At 46.5% G+C, this 24457-nt stretch overlaps 1 protein-coding gene across 1 annotated transcript; it reads right to left on the reverse strand.

The window, feature by feature from the left end:
* Positions 1–2405: 2405 nt before the first annotated feature.
* On the reverse strand, positions 2406–15076 carry Txn (thioredoxin). The gene is made up of 5 exons (XM_006985287.4): positions 14917–15076; positions 10527–10631; positions 9635–9694; positions 3747–3812; positions 2406–2615 (listed from the first exon to the last, which is right to left on the reverse strand). Exons 1-5 carry the CDS (start codon positions 14938–14940, stop codon positions 2553–2555), a joined length of 318 nt encoding a protein of 105 aa, XP_006985349.1. The 5' UTR covers positions 14941–15076; the 3' UTR covers positions 2406–2552.
* Between the last annotated feature and the right edge of the window lie 9381 nt (positions 15077–24457).

Genomic DNA, 24457 nt, shown 5'->3' on the forward strand with positions numbered 1-24457 from the left:
CCCTTTTAAGCCAAATGATAGATGAATTGTACATATAAATATTGATTAGATTCTGCGATACAGAAGGGAGCTATCCTCATCTGTTCAGAGAGCTATGTTTTACTTAAGTTGTTGTAAGTGATCCCTATTTACTTATTTTTGAGGCAGGATCTTAGGTTGTCCAGGCTACTTGACTCCTGCCTCCACCTTCCCAGTTCTGGGCTAACAGGTGTCACCACCAAGGATGGCGTTTCTGGTCTGACAGTGAAGTCGTTGATTCGTGTGGAGTTGATTTTTGTACAGGATGAGAGCGAGATTCATTTTCAGCCTTTTGTATGAGCGGCACTGAAGAGTCTGTCTTTCCTCCCTGCTCCTCCCACCCCAGCCCACGCCCATTAAGATTACTCCTCCTCCTCATCTTCCCAAATCTCAGGACCACTTGGTCTCTGCTTCTGCTCTGACCACCTGAAGTCTCCTCTGTGCCTAGTCTGTGCCCCCCATCTCCAAATGTTAGTTCTTTAGGCTCCATCTTCACTTTGGATTCTCTTCCTTGATTTCCCCAAATATTCCTAAAGAGCATCTGCATGATAATGTCTTCCAATTCCTGTTCCTGTCTAGCCTTGTGGAGCTTTATGCTAGCATCGTGTTGGGGCTGGGATTGAGCTCTGTGCCCAGTGCTGCGCTGCAGAGTCAATATAAAATAAGTACCCAACTGCCCTCCACAGGCTTCTCATTTGAATGAGCAACCTGAAAGCACCTGAAATTCCTAGAGACTTCATTACCTTCACCTGCTTGCTCAGACCCTCCTCCCCATAGGTGTTTAGTTCAGAAAGTGAGGATACCTCCTTGGGTCCAACTCTCCCAAGTCCTCAGACTGCTCGCTCCATCCCATCAACCTCCCCACATCTCTCATTATTGTCATTTTATCTGCCCTAGGTACCTAGAGGTCCATCTGGCTTCATCTTTAAACTCCATGCCTCACACTGAAATCATCTCTACCGTCACAGCCAGTTATCTGTTCTCCGGTGGCTTTCTCCCATCACCTACACAAGTGAAGCCTGGGATGACTGGGCTCTGCTGCTCCATCTTTCTTCCATGCTTTGATGGCTTCTGTACCACCCTCTTCACCTTGGACCCTTTGTGCCTGGTGTTCTCATCTGGAAACTCATCCGAGTCCCTGGCATTTGGCAGTCGGAGTCATTTTCGTCTATCAAGTTTCAGCCCCGCCGTCTCATGGCACCCTGCCCAGCCACCTGATCCGGAGCAGGTTTCATTGTTCCTCTGTTACTGTGGCCAGTCTCCTGGTGCCTCATGAAATGCACCCCACACTGCCCCTTCTTCTCTTCTGTGTAAGCTGTATCCTCAGTCTTATTTATAGCTAAACGCCAAGCCCACAGGGCCTTGCACATACCACATCCCTCCAGTCAATCACTGATTCCAAGTTTATTACCCTAATTTTATTAGAGACAAGGAACCTAGACCCCATCACTACCACACACCATCCTTGGATTGCTACTAAGAGCGATGTATTCTGGGGTCACAACTGTCTAGTTCCAATGCCAGCTGATCCACTGACTAGCTGGGATGTTGGGAACACTACTTAATCCTGGTATGCCTGTCTTCATTGGTGACTGGGAACTATAGTGTCTATACCAACAATGACTATTGCAAAGATTCATGGGATGTCCAGCCTAAGACTGAGCATTCTATGGCCTTCATTATCAACCTGAAAACTTTCACCAGGCAGCCCCCATCCCCTTGCTGTTTACAAGGTTTTCTGAATCATTTCCACTTTCCTACTCAGTTTGGAATCTCCACGTATGTATACACACACAGTTTCATGAGGCCCACAGGCCTGTATCACCACTAAAACTAGGCTTTTTAAAAATCAGTGACCATGGTAATGTTTCATCACAAGGAACCATCAGTTATGCTCATCATCAGGACCACACAGTGGGTCTGTTTATCTGCTAACTTTCTGTTTATTAAAGTAAAACAAAAATCCCTAAAGACTTTAACGTAACTGCATAATGAGATTTTTCTAAAACTATATTAAGCTAGTATTTCTTCTAAATTGTTTTTAAGATTTAAAAGTTTTTAAATATGTTTTACTTGTATGTATGTATACACATGTACTGCATGCATGCCTGGTGCCCAGGGAGGCCAGTAGGACATCGGATTCCTTGGAACTGAAATAACAGGTGGTTAGCTGTCATATGGGTACTGGGAAGTAAACCCACCCAGGTCCGCTGCAAGAATAGCCAATGCTCTTCTTAACTACGGAGCCACCTCTCTAGGCTCCTATCCTTTAAATCATAAAACAAACGAACAATCAACAACAACAAAAAAACCAAAGGCTAAATGTTACTAAAAATAAGGGGATTAGATCAGGCCATTTCTCATTTATATTAAAAGACAACAGACAGTTTTAAAAAGGGTAGAATTAATATTTTATTGTCATTTATAATCAGATGGCAGTTGGGCATAGACTCTCCTCACACTTCATATTTGTTTGAAAATTAAAAAAGTTACAGGTTTAAACAGCTGGTGGCTGGTTCTGTTTTTCAGGGTGATCAGACAAATTCAGCAATAGAAGTTTCAAGCTTTTCCTTGTTAGCGCCAGAGAATTCACCCACCTGGTAAGAGACGAAAGGACATTGGTGAGCAGAGCCATTATTCTGCAGAGCTGCAGTCACAAAAGGACAAAAGTGTGGGAGTTTACTTAGACTCTTGAATAACAGTTTTCAAAAAACACAAACCAAAACGAAAGACAAAACTAACAGCTAAAATAAACCACTTTGGAGAAAAACCAAAGGGCTCCAGTGCAATTTCCCCCCCCAAGAAACAGCTCTTAATAAGAATGAGTGACCTGCCACGGTCTAGGAAAGTCTGCGTTCTGACATGAATGATGAACCAGCTATGGAGTAGTGACTGGTCTTTAACAGAAGAATTTTCAATTAGGCACTGCATTATGCATAAAGGTCCAGGAAGCAAGACAATGCCTTTTATTTTTTCTTCTTTTTCTTAAAAGAGACAAGGTCTTTTCTGGTCCCCAGGTTGGCCTTGGACCCAAGGTGTTCCTTGTGCTTCAGGCTCCCAAGTGCTGAGATCACAGCACCACACCCAGCCCCGGCATCTTGAGTGTGGAAAGTGGTGACCGACTTCTCGTGTTTAAGTCACTTCGGCGCTTTCTGTGCGTACATTTTTGGTTGAGATGTGGTCTCCCTTTGTAACCCAGGTTAGCCTGCAACTCACTAAGTATCCGAGGCTAACCTCAAACTTGCAGCAATCCTCCTGCCTTGGCCTCCTAGGTGCTGGAATAAAGCGTGCAACATCAGGCCAAGGCCCTACAGTCACGAAATATACAATGGTGACACACATTTCCCCAGGTGAGTCACTCCAGTCACTTGTGTTGACACACACACTCTTTTGCCCACTTGGTCATTTTTTTCCTTCCTGTTTTTGGAAACAGGGTCTTACTCCATGGCGACGCTGACCTGAACTTCCAGCCATCTTCCAGGTCACTCTCAGTGCTGGGATTCCAAGTGTGCCACAACACCCAGCCCCAGCTGTTGTCTCTTTTTGTCTGTCTGCCTGTCTGCCTCTCTTTTTTTTTTTTTTTGGTGTTTGAGGACAGTTTCTCTATGTAGACCTGGTTGTCCTCAAACTCAGAGGTCCATCCGTGTCTGCCTCTGCCTCCCGAGTGCTGAGATTAAAGGTGTGTGCCACTGTACCCAGCCCGTGTTCTTAAAGTCAGAGAGACATACCTTTTGACCCTTTTTATAAAACTGGAAGGTCGGCATGCATTTGACTTCACAGTCTGCAGCAACATCCTGGGGTGTCGGGGAAAGTGGTCAGGGAGAGAGGATGAAAACAAGAATGTGAACGTTAGACTCAGATGGAAAATTCCAAAAACCCAGACCTCTTTTCCATTACGTACCCCAAACCTCAGCCTCAGAACCTTCTGAACATATGAGCATCAATACAACCAAAACAGCGGCAACACTTTGAAAGGCTAACAGGCTGCGTTCTCAATGAGAAACTCTTCCTAACATCTACGTCCAAGCACAGGCACTAACGACAAGGAGGCTCCTGGGATCAGCTAGTGCCACAGCCACTCACTACGCAGTTTAATCAATGAAGTTCTCAACATGTCAGTATCGAGAGGAAATGACATATTCTTCTGCTCCTGAGTTAGCAGCTCCTGGTTTTTGCTAAGTTTTTCCAATTTTACTAAGGGAGTGGGGTACATACAGACGATGGCTGGGTAACTATTATTTGTTTTTCTGGGGTTGGAAGCTAGGGCTCTGCACACATCTAGGCAAATAATCCTAACCCTCTGGGTAGGATCTTGCCCCATTGCCAAAGTTGGCCTGAATTCAAGATCCTCCTGCCTCAGCTTCCCGAGTGCTGTGATAACAGGCGTGCACACATGCTGCTGGGCTAAGGGCCAGATATTCAATTACAACCCAAGTTACCCTTAACCAAGCATGACGGTACACACCTGAAATCTCAGCACTTGGGAAGTGGAGGCAGGGGCATGAGAAGGCTATCTTCAGCCACACAGCCACTTCAAGGCCAGATGAGACTAAAAGACCTTGTGTACAAACCAACCCCCGAACAAATAAATCACAAACACTGAAAAAGGAGGTCTTAATGCGATATTCTTAAGTGTCTGTGTGCAACTGTATCTTCATGCACATTTTTAGTTAAAGCATTAAGAATTTTCTCAGGGGGTCTGCAGATGCGGCCCAGCAGCTAAGAGGCCCGGGTTTGAGCTCAGCACCCACCGGGTGGTTCAAACCACCTGTTAACTCCAGTTCCAGGGACCCAATGCCCTCTTCTGCCCCCCACAGGCACCAAGCACATGCGTGAGTGTTCATGCACACATTTAAGCAAAATGCTTATACAAAAGATCTAAAAAGAATCTATCTAAAAAAGAAACAGGAATAAAACCAAGAACTTTCTCATTTTGCTGTGTGTCAAAGTGACTTTTTAAAGGTGATATAGTATTTTATCTCACATTTTAACTCCTCTTAATGGACTTTTAGATCATTTCCAACATATACATACATACATACATACATACATATATATATATGTGAATAAACACATATAGCCTAAAACTGCTGGGTTCCAGAAAATTCTACAGTTTGACTCATGAAGAAAAACTGGAAGCTATCCATTACTGACTAATCTTGTCACGAATGCACCTAAACGCACACCCCTCTTTTCAAAATGCACGCTGTAGGCCGTCTCTCTCACACACACAGAGGCACATGTACATTCAGATACGGACTTTCCCATATTAAATACACTAATGCACCCTACTTTTTACCACCCCACAGTGGCCACTGTATGAATAACAATACTTCTGTTAAAGATCTATGCTATAAGAAAGCAGGCTGTGTAAGCCAGGAAGCAGCTCTCCTCCATGGCCTCTGTATCGGCTCCAGCCTTCAGCCCTGACTTGCCTCTGTGATGGACTGTGTGAAGCATCAGCAAAACAAACCCTTCCTCTTCAAGTTGCTTTTGGTCATGGTGTTTCATCATGGATGAAGACACCCAAATTAAGGCAATGTATAAATACCTACAGCGGGACTCAGACTCCTAGAACTGGAGTTACAGTGAGCTACCTGCTGTGGGTGCTGGGAACACAACGTGGGTGGGTCCTCTGTGTAAGTGCTCTTAACCGCAGTCATCTCTCCAGCAATTCAATCTGACAGGGAAATGATGTTTTTGCCTAATGCGCTTTCGATCCTCATATATGTTCCTGTACACTTGTGTGATCCGCTCCTCCCACTCATCAACCCGAGGCAGAACTCCTGACTGTACTTCAGTCTCATGACTTCTATGCCAGCAAACCCACCAGCCCTGCCCACCCCGGTAGAGTTCATACACCCCATCTACTAAGGCCTCAGCTCTTGCAGTCTCTATGTCTAGCAGCAAAAGAGAAAGCTGTTTTACAGTGCCTATCATTCCTGTATGTCCAGTACTTCCTACACGTTTTCCTTTCTAGATTTACATAGCAGTAGAGATCAAGATAGACCAGCAACAGCTTAACTCTAACTGGTTAATTATTAACAATGGTTAAGTAGTGTGGGTTAAAATAGTGTTTTAATATACATTTGCATTCAACTTTACTAATGCCCCCCCACCTTTTTTTCTCCATTCTTTTTAAATAAAAACACTGTCCACGATTTTCCTGTCTATATTATTTCAGAGCATTACCATAAATAAATTCCCCAAATACACCAGCTCCAGACGGGGTTAAACTGAAATTCTGGAGTACTGACATTGTAACGATGCCAAGTCGATATCCACAAACACAGCAGCGCTGCCATCTATAAAGCTTTTATGGACTTCAGTGAAGCCTGTCGTAAAGCTCTGTCATCATTCTAGGTCTTTCTTCACTCTCCCAGTCAATGCTCCATGGGCCCTGAGCCTACTCTCTGAGTGACCCGAGGGACCCGCAGACTGGTCTTTTGCTTTTAGAATCTCACGCTGCAGTCTGTTCAGATTAGGGATTTCAGGCGTGAGCCACCACATTCTCATACACACAATTCTTGATCCCGAGGTTTTTTTTCAACATCCCTTCCTTTAACTTGGGGTAACATCCTTACTCCCTGCTTTTTAAAAACAACTAAAAACTTATATATATACAGGAAAACTCACATTTTGCCAGAGTTCACAAGTTCTGAGTTGTGACCAATGCAGGGTCATGTGACCAGCAGCAGGGTGTAGACCAGCCCCTCACTTTCCAAGATGCCCTTGTTAAAATAAATCACTACCCACACCCCATTCCTGGTAGCTGCTGACCTGTTTTCCCTCCTTAATGCCCAATCTCAGACTTTTTGAGTGTGTACAACAGAGCTACACTGAACCTTAGTGCTAGGATAGTCTTCTACAGAATCACAGTAATGCCAACCATCCTTAGTCACTTCACTCCTATTAATCCATGTCTAGCTTTCTGAGCAAAGCTGAAATACATGGTGTTTGAAAGCTTACAGACTATCTTGTTTTTTGGTTTAATTTAGAAAATATGCATCACACCCCCTTGGCCACCACTGCGATATCATCATTTTTAAAAGGGCCTATATGTATATTTTTCTGTGACCGTAAAATCATTTTCTTATACATTGCAGGTGCAGGTGAAATTGTCCATTCGAATTGGTTGCAGGACTTCTTCCTACTCTGATGGTTTAGGGGATTTTCTATTAGTTTTTCTATGATACCGTCCTTGGAGTATGGAGAAGCAAAGTTAAAGGCTCTTGTTTGTCACAGGGTCACTTCAAGTTCTGAAAGCCATTTAGGGTGCTGGCTGTAGAGTTCCAAACAGACACAAAGGAGCTGTCATTCCATGTCCCCAGTGGCTTTACATATCTTTACAGAGGGTGGAGACCGAGGCAGAAGGAGTGCCTGCCCTCGGTTCTACAGGGCCTTCCTATGTCTCCATCACGGCGTGTGTTGCAGCCTGCTTCCACACCCCACCCGGGGCGAGTGTCAATACCCTCTCAGTTACTGTGGGCAGTTCAAGGTAACACATGCGGAGGCCACTAGACTCCAGTACACCATTACTTAGAAGAAATTGTGTAATTATCTGATGGGTCAACTGAGCTAAATGTTTCCTGGGTCAGTAACCATACAGGAAGGGGGTGGGGGCGGGGGCAAATTGGTTTGCGAAAACAAGAAACGAGAATGTTCTTGCTTCCACAAGCAAGTTATATTCTCATCTCCCTCCCTAACTCTGGATACTTCTAATAAGAAGAGTAACTCCCCTTGGTCATTTTACAAAGACTAATGAATGACAAAGAGATGTTGTTACACTTGAGTATCCCTTAGTCAAAATGCTTGGGACCAGGTATGTTCCAGGGTTTTTAGATCTTGCAATATTTACACAGACTTTACTGTTTTGGTCTATTAAAAAAAAAAAAATGAAATCTGAAAACTTTCCCTGGATGATGCCAGCATTAAAACAGAGCACGTTGGATGTCGGATGTCCCCTACCTATAAAAGCAGGCAGGTTTCACCCAGTACTTAGGAGCCAGGCACTCCAAAGCTTCACAATTACAGTCTTGTTCAATCTGGATAAGGGCCTGATGTGTGATGCGGGAACGTGTAGAGGATGAGAGGAGGCACAGGAAAGTAACTCGAACAAGGCCGCACTGTTAATACCGACAGGCAGCGCGGCACGCACGGCACAGGACCCACCGCTTCTTACCACCGTAAGCTGGGAAGGGGGACAAGTGAAGATGATCCCAAGGCAGGAAAAGAAACCCAGAGTATGCCACGGAAGAGGTGAACGGAGATGGGGACATGGAAAAGGAGCGAGGCTCCTGACCGGGGCTCCGTCAGACAGGAAAGGACAGTCAGGGAGAGGGACAGCCCAAGTGAAGACAGGTCCCAAAGGGTGCCGAGAAAAAAACAGGCTGGACATGGCGGAGGCTGGGTGTACACCTTATGTGACCCTCCAGAACCTTTGCCAGGCTGATGGCTGGGGGTGGAGAGCTGACTGTCGACAGAGAACAAGAGGTGAAGATGGGAGATTAGCAGAAACCAGGAGCCAGCGAGTCAGTACCAGAGTCCAGGCCAATGCGTTTTTCTCTACCTCTTCCTGCCCCATGGGACAAGTAAAGTGCTCATGCATCCCTCAGGAACCCTGGTGCTCCATCCCAAGTGGGCCTTTCCAGCCCAGAGGCCTGTGAGAGAAAAGACCATGTGCTGCTAAGAACCTGATCTGCACCCCTAAAGGGTGTGTGTATGGAGCAGGGAGGGAGGGAGAGGATAGGAGCAAGGGCAGAGGAGCCCTGCTGCCTCACTTGATAAACACCAGCTCCATGCAACTCCAAACACAACTTCTCCGTCTCAGCTTTCCCATCGCTAAAACGCGGCCGATACCAGTACTGGGGGTTGGTGGTGGTATAGATATCGGTATGTGGAAAATGCACAGAACAAAACTGAGTGCGTAACAAGAACTTGCTAAATAAAGCCAGGCCTGGACTTTCCCCTTCCGTTCTCCCGGCTCACCAAGGCACCAGGGTTCTAATTGGGACATTTGGGCTTTCTCACTGATTCAAAGCAAGCACCATTAGAATAAGCCTGTGACCACAGCTCCCACGCTATAGGAAGTTCAGAGTATCTCAAAAGTGACCTCACAATTTCAGGATGCCACCCAATCCACTATCTACCAGAGCCAAAGTTCACTGCATCTACAGATCATCTCAGAATGGTGGTAGAACACAGGCCTCTTTAGGACGCGCCACACACAGCTCCTAGTATCTAGGGTTAAAACCATAACTGGAACATGTCCTGCTCTTCCAAGAGAGCTTCTCAGAGAGCCCTACTTTGGGTACTTTTTTTTTTTTTTAAATAAGATTTATTTATTTAATATGTATACAGTGTTCTGCCTGCATATATGCCTGCACGCCAGAAGAGGGCACTAGATCTCACTATAGATGGTTGTAAGTCACCATGTGGTTGCTTGGAATTGAACTCAGGAACTCTGGAAGAGCAGCCAGTGCTCTTAACCTCTGAGCCATCTCTCCAGCCCCCTACTTTGGGTATTACTTCACACCTTTACTTTAAAGAACAGGGCAGTCTTAAGAGGACAGGCCACTCTGAGACGCTTGGCAGCATCCAATTTCTCACTACGTACCTGGCAGTCATCCACATCTACTTCAAGGAACACCACATTGGAATACTTTTCAGAGAGGGACTGGAAAATTAAAAATTAACCAAAAAGTGTTAGAACTAGATAATGGCAGTCAACATAGTTAAGCTTCAAGAGAAATGCAGAGATTAAGGACTTATTTACTTTTATTGTATGAATATGAGTGTTTTGCCTGCATGCACGTCTGTATACCATGTGTGCCTGGTGCCTGCAGAGGCCAGAAAAGCGTACTGACGGTCCCAGAACTAGAGTCATAGAAGATTGTGACCCTCCATTTGGGTGCTGGGAACCAAACCTAGGTCCCCTGGAAGAGCAGCTCTTAACCAGAGGTACCTCTCCAGTTTCAAATACTAAAATTTTTTATGTTTTTATTTATTACTGTATGTATGTATACATGCCATAACACGCACGTGGAAGTCATAGGGCAACTTTTGGGAGCTGGTTCTCTTCAGTGTGGGTTTCTAGGACCCACACCAGGCCAGCAAGCCATAAGGGCCCTTTTCTGCTGAGCAATCTCACCAGTCAGGTCTAAAAATCCATCTTAGAGACTAGGTAAGCATCAGGGACACAGCTGTCTCTGAGCCAAAGTTTCTCAAGTGTAAACTAATTTGGCACTGTAACTGAGGCCCGAATTTCACACTAGGCCCAGGTTTCAAATAGGAGAGAGACAGAGAGAGAGAAAAAAAAATTACTTAAACAAAGCTAACTCCTGAAACTTGTCCCCAGCAAACTTTATTATGTAAGTTGTTAATGCTACTCTGGGTCAATGACACAGGAAAACCAAGCACAGCCCTTACACCCACCCACTCATTACCGATCCTTTCACCCCAGCTTGTGACCACTAGTCAGCCTCGAAGCCCAGAGCTCCTAGACTCACATGAAAGAAGGGCTTGATCATTTTGCAAGGTCCGCACCACGTGGCAGAGAAGTCCACAACTACAAGCTTGTCTCCCGCAGTCGCCAGGGCCTCTTGAAAAGCTTCCTGAGGAGAGAGAAAGAAACACCTGTGTTACATACTTTCACTTTCCAGAAGACACGGCCAGGTGTGACACATGCCTTCAAACCCAGTGCCCTCTCGGGGTGGGGGGTGGGGTGGGGGCAGAGGTAGGCCATCATCTCCGGGTGGTGGCCAACCTGTTCTACACTGACCAGTTCCAGGCCAGCCAGTGAGACCACCCCTCTCCCCGCCAAAAGGAAAAGACCTAAGCAAACATACAAGCAAACAGTAAAGAGATATTAAGTACAACCTAGGAGTTTCTGCTCTCAGGGCCTACTTTTTATCCAAAGCAACCAAATAAAGTGGCTTGAAAGGAATCTTGCACACAGTTGGTAGTATTATACTTGACAAGATGAAATGAGAAAGTCTTCACGTCTCCAGGAACACCTTATAAACTATTGTGAGCTGACTAATCTGGGCGTAGTGATGGTTCTGTGGACCCAGGGCCCTGCACATGCTAGGCAAGTGCTCTGCCCTTGCGGTCCATCTCCAGCACCTGACTACTTCCTATAAGACACTGGATTCTTAGGGGCTGACAAAAGGAGCCTCCAAGACTGAAGGAAGAAGCCCCAAGACACGGTTAAGCAATGGAAAAGTCACAGGTTACTTAACCAATGGGGAAATAAAAGAACTTGTCTAGGGTGAAACATGGGAAAGATCCCAGCCCCCATGGCAGAGTCCAGGAGACAGACCTTCTACTCAGGTCACCATTGGCATAAAGAGATTTTGTGTGCTTTGTTTTAAGATTGTGTGTGTGTGTGTGTGTGTGTGTGTCTCTCTCTCTCTCTCTCTCTCTCTGCTGGTGCACAGAGGCCGGAAGAGGGCATGAGATACCCTTGAGCGGGAGCCATGGGTAGTGGGTACTGAAGGAGGGTCCTCTGGGAGAGTAGGGAGCACTCTGAACGGCTCTGCCACCTCTCCAGCCCCTTCGGTGTGCTTTACACAGGGCCTCTAGAGTTGGGATCACACTGCTTCTCAACCTTTGGCTTTTGCCCTGTGACCAAAACTCAGTTTTTTAGATGAATCCGTGTTTTAGTTCCTCAAGAAGAAATTCTTCGGCTGTTTTGCTTAAGTAACACCTATCACATGAAAGTCCCAGCAAAAAAAATGATTAAAAAACAAACCCTCACCACCAGCCTCCCTGAATTATTTACCCAAAGCCTTGATACTGTAACCCTGGGAACCTAACATTCTAGTTACCAGGGACTCGTTTAAACCGCATCTGTCACTGGGTGCTGACCAAACCTCAGATTGGGCCAACAAAGATGAGTCCCAAAACACAAACAGCTATATCTGCAGTCAACATTTCCTCCAGGGGAAAAATGTGGGTCAAACTAGTTATCCAAAACCAAGGCAGCCCAGCGTGGTGGCGCACGCCTTTAAATTCCAGCACTCTGGAGGCAGGGGCAAGTGGCTCTCCATGAGTTCAAGGCCAGCCTAGTTTATAGAGAAACCCTGTCTGGAAAAACAAACAAAACAACAAAGACAAATTAAGAATCATATTAGATCTGGCCATAAAAGGAAAATAAATATATACACCACTATAAAGTTAAAACATATGTACACACCCAAAACAAAAAACCTAATGAGTTTTCACGGAGTATAGTTATTTTATTTTATTTATTTTAATTTTATGTGTACCCATGTTTCTGTCTCCATGTATTTATGTACATCACTTGGTGCCGGGTGCCTTCAGAGGCCAGAAGATGCACTGGAACTGGAGTTACAGTTGACTACAAACCACGTGAGTGCTGGTAACTGAACAGCCATCCTCGGAAAAACAGCCAGTGCTCTTATCCTCTGAGCCATCTCTTCAGCCCCGACTACAGTGAATTACTTTTTTAGGTTTTTTAACTTCTAGCTAATATTTTTTCAAGAAAAATAAGCATGTGTCATTTCTGAGAATAGTACAGAACAGCCATGACAACTTCCAGAGATGAGCCCAGTTATCCAGGTCCATCAACCCCATGTTCTGGGTATGAAGAGAGCTAAGTGTTAGTAAGGTCAGGAGGCAGGAAAGCAGTGAAGAGTAATGGAAACCACTCTTCCAAACCACCACTGGTTGATGCAGATAAAGTTCATATAAAACTTCCCCTTGTATGATTTTCCAACAGGCCACACCACCCATTCTTTACGGCAAGACAAAGGTCAAGACGGTATGGCAGGCTGGTCTGACGACACCCACGTCTGGAACATGGCTGACTCCCAATAAAAATTTGACGAGACTGCATGAAAAGCAGGATGAACTGCATTTTCAAACACTCTCAAGGTTTCCCCCAAACAGCTCTGAATCAAATCTAGGTCAAACAACCGAGGACTCTGAAAAAGAGGCTTGAAGAGTATTCAGAATTATCTACTAAGAAGCAAATCCCAAACCTGAGCTCCAGAAACTAAAAATCACAATTAGTAAGTGGTTGCATCACGGACACAATGATCTGGAGACAAAACTGCACAGATGCAGTAGTTAGGAGCAGTCACTACCATTTATCTTCTCGCTCGTGCGCGTGCACACACACACACCGAGGCTGCCAAGGTGACTCAGCAGATTAAGGTGCTTGCCACCAAGACTGAGGAACCGAGTTCAATACCCAGGACCCACAAGGTAGGCGTGAACCACAAGTGCACAGTGCACAGTGAAGGACGTACGGTTCCTTCCCACCGTGTAAGTTCAGGGCGGTGTCTAGGAGCACGGAGATCCCTACAAGTGAATGCCCCACCCCTACACATAACTTTAAAACAAAACTGAAAGCCCCAAACACAAACCCATACCCATCCCAGAGGAAATAATAATACAAAGTGTTTTACTTCTTGAGACAGGTTCTCACCTGTAGCCCAGGACGGTGGTGATCCTCCTGCCTCAGCCTCCTGAGTGCTAGTGATTAGAGGCATGAGCCAACACCCTGGTCTAACACAGCGGTCTGTAAAGCACTGAGCAAAGTGCCTTGTGTGAAGTTCAATAAATAGCAGTTTTGTTCTTAAAAATAAACAAAGCAAACCAGGACACCACAGCCCATCACTCCACTCCATACAGTCCTCAGAAACAGCTGTTCCGCATGGTTAAACCAGCCAACTTAAGCTCATTAGATTAACCTTTGGGGCCCAAGCCTTTTATGAATAACTGGTTTCCTGTCACCCATGTACTCCTTTCCTACTGGAATGGCAAAGGTCCCGTAAGGAAGACAGTTTAGACTGGTAAGGACCCAAATGGGCGCCGAGTCTAAACCACTGGTAGTGAGTGAGTGGGTAGATTCTGAGCAAACTCATTTGTACTGAGACGCAACCAGGCCCAAACAGTTGCTCAAAACGGGAGGCTCCCTTAGTTAGCTGGGTTAACAAGTTAACTAGGTTACCCTGTAAGACAGTCTTCCATACATCAATTCCCACCACCGCCCCTTTCACGTTCCACTTTACAAATATTCCCCGAGTAGTTACAGTGTAACAGGCACCGGGTTTCCCAATCTGGAGGATATTTTGGTTCTCAGTAAACCTTCGAATATGGCAACAGTTTTTCCCCTGGGTATTTTTCTCTTTTCCCAAAGGGCAAAACCAGGACTTGGTAGTGGACTACTCCCTGATTGCAGCAAAGCCCACTTACTGCGGGTCAGTCACTGAAACCTTAGGGTAGCGAGGCCCCTGGGCCCAGACACTGGGGACTGAGTCATTGCAAAGCTAGCGCTGCCGGAAACACGCCCTGAGCCGCAGGAGGAGGAGGAGGAGTCCCGCGGGCGCGGCCTGGACCTTTCTCCTTAGCAGTCACCTGGAGGGGCACCCATCCCAGGGTCCCCAACAGGGACCCGCCCCCGTGCACCGACCGGGCACCAGTGGTCCTCTAGGTGGCGGGCCACTGATGGAGGCAAACTCCGGCCTAGCCCTGCGGCACAGCGCGCCCCGCGCTGCGTATGGCACCTTACACGCGAGGAGTGGCGGTTCTCCATTTCCTCCCTGGGATTCCGAATCCGGATTCAGACCCGGGTTCACCGGAGGACCCCCCACCCCCACCCCCGTCCCATGGTTTCACCTCCGCCAGATTCGGGCTGGCGGTAAGGAGAGTGCGGGAGACTGCAGCTCGGGGAACCCAGGTGCTGCCAGTGCGTGCACCTCCTGTACCCGGCGTTCCAGGGTCTCCGGGTCCCCTCCCCCAGGGCGTGCTCTACAGCCCCCCCCCCCACTCCCCCGGGCGCGCACAGGCCCCGGGCCGCTCAGCCGGCGGGGGTACAGAGGGCGGCCTCCACAGCACCGCGGGGTGCGCGCGGCGCCCGGGCACGCGTACCCTGCTCTCGATCAGCTTCACCATTTTGGCTGTCGCGGGGAGGAACCACACGAGTTTCTGTAGAACCCGATGGAAACGGATCCGAGGCGCCGGACGGAGCTTGCAGCCGAGCGCAGCGCCCGCCTTCTCTTTATAGCGACAGGGAGGAGCACGGCGGGGCGGGGCGGACGGGGGCGCGCGCGGCGGGGACGCGCTCCCTAGCCTCCCGCTCCCGCCAAGGCGCCTCGGCAGGCCACGCCCAAGCCACGCCTCCAAGAGGTGGAGCGGAAGCCAGGATTCCAGAGGGCGGAGCCGTAGCCGGCTACTTGAGTAGCTCCGGGACTGCCGTAGTGCTGGCCCTGCGTTCCGCGCGGTCCAACGGGGACCTTGGCGTCCAAGGGGAGGAGCTAGCGCAGGCGCCCGGCGCAGCCTCGGGGATCTCCGGGCTCCTAGACACCGCCCTGAACTTACGCGGTGGGAAGGAACCGTACGTCCTTCGTTGTGCACTGTGCACGGCTGGGTGAAGTTGATCGCAGGCCCCTCTCACACTCTAGAGCCCCTCTAGGATCACATTGGCCATGCCCCAAACAGACGTAAGTCAGATACTTCCAGACTGGGGCTGGGGACAACTTTAGGACTGCCCAGGCAGAGGTGTATCCTTCGACCAGGACGGCCATGCTGCGGTTCACCTCAAAGTGCTGAGTAACGATGACTAGGAAGTGTCTGAGTGCGCGCCCTCCCCTCCTTTCTGAAGATTTCCCTGACACTTCTCTCTCCCCTCCTTCCTTATTCTTTAACGTTCGAAAGTGAACCTGCTGCTGGAGAGGGACGGAGCCGTTTAGTGCCCTTGTTTTGTGCCCCATGCGCACGCAGCCATAATGGAGATCGGGTTGTCCAGCTCACAGCGTTGTCTTGAAGGATTTAAGGGCTTGAAAACTGACGAAGACAGCGCTTGGCACCTAGGAAGGAAGCACTCAATAAACGATTCTAATTATAGCCATCGTGAGCACTAATTAAGCTTGCGTGGTGCCATGCGGGCCTTGCTGAGTTTGGCTGCCTTGTATTTACAATGACAGTATACATGCATTGCGGAGATATTTCTGCCTTGGGAGACGCCAGAAGAGTGTCATTGATAACTGGGGTGATGTGCAGGAGGACGGGGTGCGACGGTAGCTAAGACATTGTTAAGGTGGCTTTGTGCAGCCGGAAGGCTCGAGTGCGTCTGTACGTGCAGGTTTCGAAGCTGAGGTGGAGACTGGACAGAGAGCTAGCATGCTGGAAGTAGCGAAGTCTGCCTTTTCAGAGCTGAGCAGATCTAGATAAATCTGCATCCAGATGTGAAGCACTGGAGGTGATGAACTCCCCCGCCCCCTTGTTTAAAACTAGAAGAAAACCAGAATTTTTTAACCCGAATTGTGCGAAGTTTTTAGAGGGCTGAGGAATGCAAGTAATGAGTGAAGGTGTGGACAAGAAGCATTCTGAGCACGGCACTGGACTGAGGGTGGATGCCGCCCTGAAGGCAGTAGCCTTCCCTGTGAGGACAATTGAGGCAGAGAGGAACCCTGACTGGATGAGCAGAATCTATAACATGCTTTTCACCTGGTCTTTTCAGTCCAGCTACATTCCAGCTTCCTGGCTATTTAGTAGTTGGTGAATCTGTCTAGCAAGGACACGAAATCACTGACCTGTAGGACCTGGAAGGGTCCCTCCCTTAACTGACACCTCTCCACAGACCCTCAGAAGCCCACTGCCTCTGTTTCAGGAAGTCCCGACTCCCTGGCACCTGTCCAGTAGCAACCCACATGGGGTAAATGTGGAGGATGTTGCAAATACAGAGAATGAGGAACTGGGAGGTCAGACAATATGTTACGAGTCCCACCTCTGCCATCTCTCCTGTCTGCATTCCCACTTAGCAGCTGGGTTACTCTAGGCCAGTTTACTTAGCTTTCCCATGCCCCAGTTTCCCCAGTGAAATGGAGATAATACTACCTCATGCTGAAGGTTTGAGCTACAATACTGTATGTGTAAAGTACTGAGATTTGTGCTTACTGCTTAGCACCGCATGAACTGACTGCAGGCTGTTAGACTGAAAGTCTGAGATGAGGGCAGAGCTGGGGTGGATGGGGAGACTAGAAAACAGGTGTTAGTCTTAAGTAATCAGGAAGTTCGTCAAAACAAAACATACGAGAAACCACTGATGCTGTAACATGAATCTCAGAAGCGAAGGTCTGCTTTCCTCCCAAAGGGTGCAAGAAAAGTGAGCTGGACCTGGCCTTAAGCAAGATCCCTGTGTACAGGTGCGTGGGAAATGGTCCTTAGAATTTCAGTTGTAAGGAAGTGATATTCTGTGTGGAGAGTGGTGTGCAGAGGAGTGTCATGGGAGCCCAGAAATGGAAGGTCCATTTGTGTAGAGCAGTATGGGGCAAGAGGAGAGAGGATATAAAGATCTTCATTTGAGGAACTGACTCTGAGTACTGACCAGTACTCCCATTTGCAAGGAACTCTAGTTCAAACTGACTTAAACCCCAGAGAAGTAGGAGCTCATTGCCAGGGTCCTAAAGCTGCCAGTCTCAGGGGCAGCATCTCAGTGTTTGTCCTTCTCTGGTGGGATGTCTGTCCACTAAAGGTGGCCCATGCTTGGATTCCTCTAACCCAGCGTCTCTGCAGGAAGAGAACCCCGACTCTCCCTGGTTCCTGCAAATGTGCAAGGAGCTGGCCTTGCTTGACTGGGAGGGGAGGGGTGAGCTTTGCTTGAATCATCAGGTCACCAGTAGAGGGAATCCAGGGGGTACCAGAGGCAGGGGACATGAGAGCTAGATGAATCAAAAGGATCTTTCATGGGATCAGGAAGAACAGAAGCTGGACATGGATGACAAGCTTGCCTCGGGTTTCTGTGGCACTCAGCCTGAGAGCCATGTGGGGATGGAGAGGTCGGTCCGCTTTGTCTGGGTCTTGACTCTGCTTTAAAGAAAATGGAGCTGCAGCACTTGTGGAGCAGGTTTTTCTCAGACTACAGATTTATTTCTCTGATCATCTCATGAGGCATTAGCCAAAGTTATGTTTTAAGTTAATTACTGTGCCTAAGATACCCATGAAACAAAAAATGCCTCTAACCTGTAAGCCCCTTGCCCAAGGACAGACAGTTCCTGAGATGCTGGAGGCTGTTGGTTATGGGAGATAACAAACCACATGTTCTCAACTCCCATAAACAAGTTTGCTTGACCTATCTGCACTGGACGTGCTTGGTCACATGTAGGTGGGAGGTATGTGGGTAGGAAATACATCAAGATGTATGTTTTGTCACTGATTGTATGTAGGTGGGAGATATGCAGGAAGGAAGTATGTCAGGATATATACTTGCCCCTGATTGGACCTGTTTGGAAATACTGTGGCCTTATGGGTTGGATTTGCCTTTATAAGTGTTATGCCCAGATCAAAGACCACCATGGAGACCGAGTCCCATGTGTAAAAGCAAAGAGCCTTTATTTTCAAGCTCTGAGCTTGGTCTGTCTGTCTGATTCAGTGGGTGAGAGCAGAGAGCCCTGAGCTCAGGCAAGGTAGAGGGGTTTTTTTGGTTTGGTTTTGTTTTTTCTTCTTTCTTTCTTTCTTTCTTTCTTTCTTTCTTTCTTTCTTTCTTTCTTTCTTTCTTTCTTTCTTTCTTTCTCTTTCCTTCCTTCCTTCCTTCCTTCCTTCCTTCCTTCCTTCCTTCCTTCCTTCCTTCCTTCCTTCCTTCCTTCTCTCTCTCTCTCTCTCTCTCTCTCTCTCTCTCTCTCTCTCTCTCTCTCTCTCTTTTTCTTTTTTTTACCATAGCACAGGTTGGGGTGAGAATGTTTCCAGGGTTCAGGACCCTGATTGGCTGACATTTGTCTAGGGGTATCTGTAAAACAGAAATAGGTGTGTGTGTGCTAGACTCAGGGACATCTGGCCATCTTGTCTAACCTTATCTAATGATTAGACTGTTTGAGATATTAGGTACTTTCCTTTGGGTGTAGGCCCTCCCTCGGTGGGGTCAGCTTTTGGCTTTTCCTGGATCTGGGTGTTGCCTGCCAGTAAGCCTATCACAGAAGCTGTGTCTGGGCATCTAAGTCTGTCATGGCAGCTGTGTGGTCAAATGGTTTTGGACACCCCCCCCCCCCATAAGCCTCTGCAAAATATGACTCATTGCCATATTCTGGGAACCCCTGAATGGTCCTGGCCAGAGTCCATCATCCTGACTCGTATTTAAAGTTTGCTTCAAATGTGGCTCAAAAAACTGCGGAACTGGTCCTTTCTCATGTGATTCTCGGGTTTAACAGCGTAGCATGGGAGCTCTGTGGCACTGTAGAGCCATCGGCCACTCTGAGGCAGACTTGGAGAAGCATGGCCTTTTAAGACAGAGCCTTGGAATCTGCATTTGACAGGACAGCTCATCAGGTCCATACAGCTGGATCATCAGCCTTGACCTTAAGGTCTTTAGGAAGAGAGGGCAGCATTAGTTAAATTTTAAAAAGTGTCCAGCAGGCTAGTTGAGATGACGGTGTGTGTGAAGTGACATACACTGAGTCAGAAAGCGATACGGAACCGGGTAGAAGGAAAAGGAACAGACAACCGTGTGAGACCTGTCACCACTGCCAGGAGGAGCTGGGTGTGTCCTGCTGTTAGTTTTAGTGACCCAGAGGCGGCAGATACTATTCTTCCTGCTTAACAGGGTAGGGGGAGGGGGTGAAGGTTCAGGGAGGTGATTCTCAGGCTCTGTTCGGGAAGAGCAGGAGGCCAGCACCATAGTCAAGGTCATTCATAGGTCTTTAGTACCCCACAGTTCACCAATGAAAAAGATACGCAATATGCTAGTTTATAAACTCCATTTACGGTACTTTGAATGTTAACTATTTAGATATTGAAAACCAATTTATACATAAGATAGCATACTTTCAGGGCTAAGCATTTTCTTTTTCCTCTTTTTCTTTCCTTTCTTTTGGAGATAGGGTCTTACTATGCAGCCCTGGCTGGCCTGGACTTAGCTATGTAGACCAGGCTAGCCTCACATTTATAGACATCTGCCTACCTCTGCCTTTTGAGTGCTGGGATTAAAGGTGTGTGCCACTATGCCCAGCAATGCTAATTATTTTAAGGTTAAAAAAACATGTATATACACCTGTACACAGATACACACACACACACACACACACACACACACACACACACACACGGAGCTATTACTCTAACAGAGCTGTGAAAAGTCTGTGGAAGGATATGTATTCCAGTGGAAATTTGTCATAGCCAGAAAATAAAACTAATATTTAAACTAAAAACCATTGATCTTTGTGTTCTTCATTAAGCGGTGCTGTTTGCCATTCGAGAAAAGCCACGAGGTATAACAAAACCCACTATGAGAGTTTATGAGGGGAAGGGAACAGAAGGGATGTGCTTAGGCCTATGGGAATGATCATATAGGAAAAAGGGTAGAGGGATAGGTGGAACCCTCTTTTATAGAGTCCCCCCCACATGCGCATATGGGCTTACATAGCTACACCACACATGCACATAGATTATGTGATCACACTGCTCACAAATTACATGATCATGCTGCTTGCAAATTACATAATCACTCAGTGCACGGATTACTTAGGATGTAAGGCCCTGGGATGACTAAGTATTTTGCCTGGCTACTGCACAGCACATGCGCAGTCATGTAGCTGGGGAAGTGGCTAGGAATTCTAACACTTTGTAAAGGAATGTCTAAAAACAAGTGAAAAGGCAAGTTACAGAGTAGAAAAGAACTGCTTAATACATACATCTAACAAGACTTTAATCCAAAATATATAAAGACCTTTTATAACTCAATAAGACAAGCATCCAGTAAAAACTTGACACATGGCCGGGCGGTGGTGGCGCACGCCTTTGATCCCAGCACTTGGGAGGCAGAGGCAGGCGGATCTCTGTGAGTTCGAGGCCAGCCTGGGTTACCAAGTGAGTTCCAGGAAAGGCGCAAAGCTACACAAAGAAACCCTGTCTCGAAAAACCAAAAACAAAAAAAAACAAAAAAAAAAACTTGACACACATTTTGTGTGTGTGTGTGTGTGTGTGTGTGTGTGTGTGTGTGTGTGTGCGCGTGCACGCACGCACGCACGCACGCACGCACGCACGCGCATGCACTCATGGGTACGTGCATGGCTAATGTGCATATGATCAGAGAGCTGTTCAACATCATTAGTTATCAGGCTATTTCAAATTAAAATCAGTTGAGATTCCACATGCATTCTGAAGACTAGGTTAAATTTAAAAGAGAAAGAGAAAAAAAAACCCCACCAATTGTGCATCAACTGGAAATCAGACATTACTGATAGGAATGTGAAACGGTATAGTCACTTTGGAAAGCAGTTTTGTAAGTACATTTGTTTTTGTTTTCAAATGAAGTGAAATACACATTTGCCATATAGCCTTGTAATCCTATGTCTAGGTTTTACCTAAAAGAACTCGGAATGCAATCTCACAAAGAGCTGCCTGTGAGTATTCCTAAGAGATTGTTCACCAGAGTCCCAAACAACCCAAATGTCCATCAGTAGATGAAATAATAATAAAGGTGATATATCCGCAGGGTAGACTACGTAATAACAAGAAGGAGTAAGCTGCTTATTATATATACAGTCATGTACAGAGATGAGTGTTCATATATGTTGAGTGGAAGAAGCCAGACATTGAAGACTTTAAGAGCCTCCCATTCATAGGAAGTTGTAAAATAGGTCAGTCTGTAGTGACAAAGCAAGTCTCTGCTGGGGCTGGGAACTGCAGAGAGGGATAGGGAAGCTGCTGGGGATGCAGGTCTATGTACTTTCTACAGCTTATGGATTAAAAGATGCATTAAAGTGGACACATTTTATTACAGGCACAACTTATACCCCCCAGTAATTAATGTGAAAAATATTGTCTTTGACTAATCCTTTTTAAGGCACAGGAACCATCTTTAAGGCCAGGAAAATACACTGACACACAACAAATACGAGATCAATTTAAACATGTAGGCAGTGCTGTTAATTTGGAACACACAAGAGTCAAACATGGCTAATTGGAGGAACACCTTTTAGAGCAGATAAACTTTCAATAGCCATGACTGTAGCTTTCAGGAAGATAACGATGTTAAATGTATACAATCTAAGTAAATGCTCTGTTATGCTTACCCCAAATCCAGGGTCACAGAGACCCAAGATGTGGTAGTTAGCTCTTGTCCTGTGACAAATAACAGAAATAAATAATAGAAAAAAAAAGGAAGCTTTATTTGGCTCCTGGCGTTTGGAAGCTTTAGCCCGGGGCTGCCTCTTGATTTTCGGCATGTGGTAAAGACATGGTGGGGAGCATATGAAGAGCAAAGCTGCTCACTGCAGAGTCACCGGAAGCAGGAAGAGGGGAGGGGCATGGCCGCCTCCCCTAACTTCTTCACACCTGGTGTCTCAGTTGGTTATCCAATACCAAAGGGGAGCTCTGAAACATACAAGTAACATTACACAGACTGAGCAGGTTGTGTTTATGTGTTTAGAAATGCACACACACACACACACACACACACACACACACACACACACACACACAAATAGCAACTAAAGAAAAGGAGGGCATCAATTTAAGAGTGCAAGGGGGTACTTGGGAAAAAAAGGAAGAAGAAAAATGATGTAATTATATTATAATCTTAAAAAAAAGTTTAATAAAAAACTGGCTATAGTCAAACTATAGATAACAGGCACAAACACTAAAGATAAAGTATTTAAAGTAATGTAAAAAATACTAGCAACAACTTTCTCTCCAGGTTTAGTCCTTTTTTTTTTTTTTTTTTTTAATTTAAAAGAATTAGCATCATATTAAGAGCGGTTTTTTCTTTTTTGTTTGTTTTCAATTTTTTTTTTTTTTTTGGTGTGTGTGTGCCTCTGTGCACACTTATGTGGAGGCCAGAGGGCAACCTCAGATGTTGTTCCTCAGGTGGTGTCCATGTTTGTTGAGACAGGGTCTCTCACTGGCCTTGACCTTGCTGCTGGTTACACTCCCTGGCCGGCAAGCCTCAGGGATCTGCCTGTCCCGGCCTCCCTAGTCCTGAGATCACAAGCACACAGCACCATGCCAGGCTTTTCCACTTGGGTCCTGAGGATCCAGTTCAGGTCTTCATGTTTGTGCAGCAGGTACTTCACCAGTTCGGCAACCTCCTGCGTTCTTGTGTTTGGAATTTTTAGTTGCTAGAGGAATCTCTGCTTCATACTATATCCCAGAGCAACGGGAGAAGTCCTGGCTGTAAAGAGAGAGCTGGAAGATCCGTAGAGGCCTGCCTCCTTTATCAGCACCACATTCAAGTCCAAACTACCTATAACATCAGCTGAGAAGCCTCTAGGTGCTAGGCATAGTTAGATGCCTGTGCTTCTAACATTTTGAGGCAGAGGCAGGAGGATGTTGAGTGCAAAGTCATACTGGCGAGAACTCCCAGCCCAAAAAGCTGAAAAAAGTGACAGTCCCAATCCCCACCAGTCTCTGGCATCCGTACTAAGGCAGGGATTTCGTGATGCTATCTGCCTCCTTCGTTATCTAGGGAGAGCAGAGGAGAGTATTTCCAATCACATTACCATGGCAACTGGTGAATTAGCGCTGGCCTTCCATTCAGCAGGAATTCAACAGGAAGATATATTATTCTTGGGAAATAAGACAGTTAATAACAATACGGTGTAATTTAGAGGTGGACAATATTAATAATGTTAATATGGCTTTTCAGTGTATCCATGTAACAATAGTGAAGTTATTTCGTATGAGAAGAATTTAGTTTTATTCGTCAGAATAGACCAAAGGACAGGAAAAATCCTACAATTTTTTTTGTCTATGCCTTGTCTATACCAGAATTGTGTAATATTTAATGTTATAATTTTATTTGTTACTATTATTGTGTGTGTCTGCCTGCACACACGTATGTGTATGTGTGTAAATGTAAGCATGCACATAGAGGCCCAAGGACAACTTTGGGGAGATGGCTTTGTCCTTCCGCCATTGGTTTGTGCCCCCAACTCAGGTCCTCGGGCTGTGCCGTCTTCCTTCCGAGCCATCTTGTCAGCCCTGTAATCCTTAGTACTGAAGTCTCACAGCATTCGATCCTCATTTTAAATGTAGTTCAGATGAGGCCGGAGAGATTGCATGATTTTCCTTCCACTGGGGACCAGACAGACACTTTCAGAAGCCCCATTCTTCTCAGACCTAGACTTTAGACGGTGGTCCCACCCACTCTTCTGGGCTTGCTCATATTTTATGACAATTGCTGGAGGATGTGCTCACCTCTTTGTAGTGGGTGCAGAGATGGGGACGACCAAAGGTCGTAAGTGTGAGTGATAGCAGCTTACATTGCATGGTGTGTGCTCACAGGATTCCCGGCAGTGGTTTAGAAGTAGGCCTGGAAACTGTCCTAGTTTGGGGGCAAAAGTAAGTGTATTGAAGTCATTTATTATTCATCTGAAATCCAAAATAACCCGGGCTTCCTGTACCTTTGCGTTATACCTGTGAACTTTACACCTGGGTCTCCTGTTGCTGCTGGTACTGCCCCTCCTGGAGACTAGCCAGA

Source organism: Peromyscus maniculatus, chromosome 2 (genome assembly GCF_049852395.1).
Source record: "Peromyscus maniculatus bairdii isolate BWxNUB_F1_BW_parent chromosome 2, HU_Pman_BW_mat_3.1, whole genome shotgun sequence".
Taxonomy (NCBI): Eukaryota; Metazoa; Chordata; class Mammalia; order Rodentia; family Cricetidae; genus Peromyscus; species Peromyscus maniculatus.